Raw genomic sequence first — 5000 nt, forward strand, 5'->3', positions numbered from 1 at the left:
CTACCCATCTCCTATTTCTCCTACTTCCCAATTATTTACCCCTCCTTCTATTCAATTTTCTCCCTCATTACACTCACACCCTTGTTTTATCCTCGCCCTTTTCCCCTTCCAGTTTTTTTCCTAATACTACTACCACTAGTTCCCATTCTCTTTCTTCTTCATCATCTTCTTTTTCTTTCTGTTATTCACCCTCCTCCATCTCCCTCTCCACCTCCTGCAGCTCCCTTCACCCTCTCTTCCTCCCTCCCTTTCCCACTAGTTCCCATCCTCTTTCTTCTTCATCATCTTTTTCTTTCTATTCTTCATCCTCCTCCATCTCCCTCTCCACCTCCTGCACCTCCCTTCACCCTCTCTTCCTCCCTCCCTTTCCCGCTAGTTCTCATCCTCTTTCTCCTTCATCTTCTTTTTCTTTCTATTCTTCACCCTCCTCCATCTCCCTCTCCACCTCCTGCACCTCCCTTCACCCTCTCTTCCTCCCTCCCTTTCCCACTAGTTCTCATCCTCTTTCTCCTTCATCTTCTTTTTCTTTCTATTCTTCACCCTCCTCCCTCTCTCTCCTCCTCCACCTCCCTTCGCCCTCTCTTCCTCCCTCCCTTTCCCACTAGTTCCCATCCTCTTTCTCCTCCATCATCTTCTTTTCCTTTCTATCCTTCATCCTCCTCCATCTCTCTCTCCACCTCCTGCACCTCCCTTCACCCTCCTCCTCCCTCCCTTTCCCACTAGTTCCCATCCTCTTTCTCCTTCATCTTCTTTTTCTTTCTATTCTTCACCCTCTTCCCTCTCCACCTCCTGCAGCTCCCTTCGCCCTCTCTTCCTCCCTCCCTTTCCCACTAGTTCCCATCCTCTTTCTTCTTCATCATCTTCTTTTCCTTTCTATTCTTCACCCTCCTCCATCTCCCTCTCCACCTCCTGTACCTTCCTTCACCCTCTTTCCCTCCCTCCCTTTCCCACCGAGGATAAACAATTAACATCATATTTACAGCCTTTCGTCTCCGAAGATTGGACGGAGAAAAACAAGAACGTAACGTGAGGTATGAGGTCGTATGAGGTCAGTGATTGGTGGTGGTGCCAATACATCCCTGAAGACATCTCCTGCGTATCTGATTTTTTTTTCTTTTGTCTTCTTTGTTCCCGTCTTTAGTTCTTTCTGGGGGATAAGACCTATTGTCCTCAATATCATTATGATCGTTATCATTATTATTATCATTTTCATTATTATCTTTATTATTATTATTATTATTATTATTATTACTATTATCATTACCTTTATCATCACTATTATTATTGTATTTATTATTAGCATTAATATCATTATCATTTTCATTAAGTCTTTATCATTATCACTATTAATACTATTACTAATATCATTACTGTATTACAATTAATAATACCATTTCTAGTACTATTTTTGTCATAATTCTTATTATTCCATTATTATCATTTCTAACATTATAATTATTATCATTACTGATCTTATCATTATCACTAAAATCACTAATCATCAGCATTCACTAGCATTGCTTACGAAAAAAGAGCGGGTGAGTTAGCTAGATAGTGAAATGTGGGTATATAATTCCGTAGAGTTTATTCAACGAAACTCCAGTGGCCTTGATATTCACATAGTGTGTCATATCTGTACGGAGCGAGGTGTGTGTGTGTGCGCGCGCGCGCGTGTGTGTGTGTATGAGTGTGTGTGTGTGTGTGTGTGTGCGTGTGTGTGTGTGTGCGTGTGTGTGTGTGTGTGTGTGTGTGTGTGTGTGTGTGTGTGTGTGTGTGTGTGTGTGTGTGTGTGTTCTTGTGCGTCATATGATGTCAGTGATTGAAGGCGCTGCCGATACATCTTAGAAGACATCGACTGCTTATCTGATTACTTTTTTCCTGTGTCCTCATCGTTCCAGGCTTCCTTCAGTACTTAATTTTTTCTCTCTCCTTTTCTGAGGTACGTCTTATTGTCATCAATAGCAGTGTTATCGTTATTATTATCCTCATTATCATTATTGTTATTGTTATTATCATTCTTATTGTTATTATTATCACTATTACTATTATCATTATTATCATTATCATTATTATCATTATCATAAACATTATCATTATTATAAACATTATCATTATTATAATTATTATCACTATTATCACTATCACTATTAGTGTTACTATTACTATCATGATTATAATTACTACCATCATCATCACTTTTACTATCATCGCTATTAATACCACTACTATCATTATAATTATCTTTATTAGTCTCATTCTTATTAGTGCTATAATAATTATTATTATAATTATCACCATTACTATCATCTTTATTATCGTTATTATTATCATCATTACTACAAATAATATTACTATTATTATGATCATCATTGTTATTCTCAATCCTATCATCATCATTGCTATTGATAATATTGCGAATATTGGTACTATTATCATCATGATTATTCCATTATCACTATTATTATTATAATCACTATTATCGTCATCATTACTGATATCATCATTATTGATGGTATCATTATTACCATTACTATCATTAACCTCGTCGTTGTCAATTTTGTCAACATAAATATATCATTATCATTATCATCCTATAATCAATATAATCATAAACAATCGCCAATAATTTCTTACCAAAGAAAAGAGTGAATAAGTTAGCCAGATAGTGAAATTTGGGTTTGTACTTCCGTAGACTTTCTACAGCGAAACTACAGCGGTTGTAAAATTCACATCGCGTCTTATCTGTACGGAGCGAGGTATGTGTGTGGGGTGGGGGGGGGATGAGTGTGTAAATGCACTTTCCCGTATTCGTTCTGTGTAGTGTATGTGTACATGAATATACATTTTCACTTCCACGCTGCCAAACCCCCATAAGCCATCTTAAACCCAATCCCTTGCTCTAACGCCGAGTCATTAACAAAGTCCGCCTTCAGACAGCGAAAACATGCATTTCCCGAACAACAATGAGTCGCCATTCAACGGCAGGGGGACATCGTCAAGAACCTGTCATGTTTTGTCGTGAATGGGAAGCGCGCAGGCACAGGCAAGCCGGGGTGACTTAAAGGCCGGAGCGAGTGAGGAAAGAGGGGGAAGGGGGAGTGCGAGTTGTTGCTAGAGCCTGGAGAATCGTTGGTGCAAGGGGCTGGGGAGGTACACGGGGAGGGGGAGGAGGTCCCCAGGTAGAGATTCTTTTGTAACAGTGTCAGAGAGAGTGAGATGTGACCCCCCCCTCACCCTACCCCCTCCCCTCTCCTTCCTCTCTCTCTCACACGCTGGATATAATGGGATAAAAGGGTGTTCTGGAATGGGTTGGCGTGAGAAAGAGGGAGCGTGAGTGAGGGGAGGGAGGGAGACAGAGTACAAATCATTAACCACTTATGAGGTGATTAACGATGAATCCGTCTCGTTAATCTAATATATCCCTGGCGATGAGGAGGAATAGGATAAGCTTTTTGAATAGCGAATAGAGCAAGCCCGCCGTAAGTAATGACCATAGCGCATAATGCACAATACGTGGCCGCAAGCGAGAGAAACGTGACGCGGGCCTAATGGAAGGAAGAACCCTATTAATCACGATGATTTCTCAACCCAACTCGAAAAAGGAATCATATATAAAGGAGTGATATAGCATAGGGGAAAGTCCGATAAAGGAGAGGTATAGCAAAGGGGAAAGTTCGTGGCATTTGGTCATGAAAAGAAAAATTATTAAACCTATTACACGAGAAGACACTGAAAGATGCTGAAGCCATGTGTCTAAATTAAACATGACCGTGTGCCCTTAAACGAGGGAGATTTGACAGATTCGGAGTAAAGGAGAAAAACATGATACGTGCCTATAGGAACACATAAATTGTGACCCTGTCGGAGGAGATATGTAGGGAAAGTCTTGCAACATAGGAGAGTAATATACATTTATGCGCAGAGTAATGAACGGGAAACGACGACATTCAAGCAAGGGAAGAGAACGGCATATTCTACATACGCAGCATAGAGCATAATCTGTGCTCATTGTTAGGTAAAGAGCATTATTTTTTTCCCAAAGAGCTATAGATCCATACTCCAGCAGTAGATAAAAGAGGTACACACCTTTCCACACCCCAAGACATCTAAAACACACATCTATAGTAGAAGTGAAGAGTAGATAAAAAAATAGAAAAAAGTGGGGGAGAGGGACAATATCTACTCTCCTCCCTTCACCTCACTTTTCCTCATCCCCTCGCCTCCTCCACTTATCTTACCCTCATCTTCCCCTTCCTTTCCCCTCGCCCTCCCCTTCGCCTCGAAAGAGCTGACGTCACTTACCCACAGTCGTGAGGAGCATGTTATCCAGGAGCAGAGCTATGGCGACGATAAAGAGAATCAACTTCCGTGATTCTCGACAGTTGTTCAGCCATTCCTTGACCGCCCCCATGGCGCCTGCCTCCTAAACCCACCGCGCTGTTGAAGAGAGAGAGAGAAGGGAAATTATATCATCTTTCCGGAATTGTCGCCGAAATCATTAAATCATTTTCAAGGACATAATCAGTGAGGGTGTAATCATTATCATTTTATAGTTTGTTCATGCCGATGATGTCATAGTGGGTGCTGTCAAGATAAACTAATAAATATGAATTGTCATTTTCATCAAAATGATAATGATTGTGATACAATAAGTGTTCATTATAATAATATAATAAAGATATAATATACACAATAGCATTTATTATAACTTTTATATAGCTAGCCGGGGGAACTGCATATCTGGCCAGGAAATAGCATTATTATATAAGTAATAATGACAAATGCAATATTGTTGCAGTAACAAACAATATTGGACAATAAAAAGGTGAAGGAAAGAATGTTGATTAATAAAACAAAGCTCTGAAGGCGAAATAATTCTGTCAACACATAGAAACTTAATTAAATTATATCATTTTGGGCTTGTGCAAAAATATATTAATGCAAGTACAGCCTGAATCAGACCATTTACAAACTATATATTCTTTATATACATGGGGTTG

General features: G+C 39.8%; 1 protein-coding gene across 1 annotated transcript in view; it reads right to left on the reverse strand.

The window, feature by feature from the left end:
* Nucleotides 1-5000, reverse strand: part of LOC113830001 (Vesicular monoamine transporter) — a 116090-nt gene that overhangs the window by 58563 nt on the left and 52527 nt on the right. Inside the window, exon 2 of the mRNA XM_070126286.1 lies at nt 4303-4437. Within this exon, the coding sequence (XP_069982387.1) occupies nt 4303-4411 (109 nt within the window). The 5' untranslated portion in view covers nt 4412-4437. The remainder of the gene's footprint in view (nt 1-4302; nt 4438-5000) is intronic.

This window comes from Penaeus vannamei, chromosome 10, assembly GCF_042767895.1.
Source record: "Penaeus vannamei isolate JL-2024 chromosome 10, ASM4276789v1, whole genome shotgun sequence".
Lineage (NCBI taxonomy): Eukaryota > Metazoa > Arthropoda > Malacostraca > Decapoda > Penaeidae > Penaeus > Penaeus vannamei.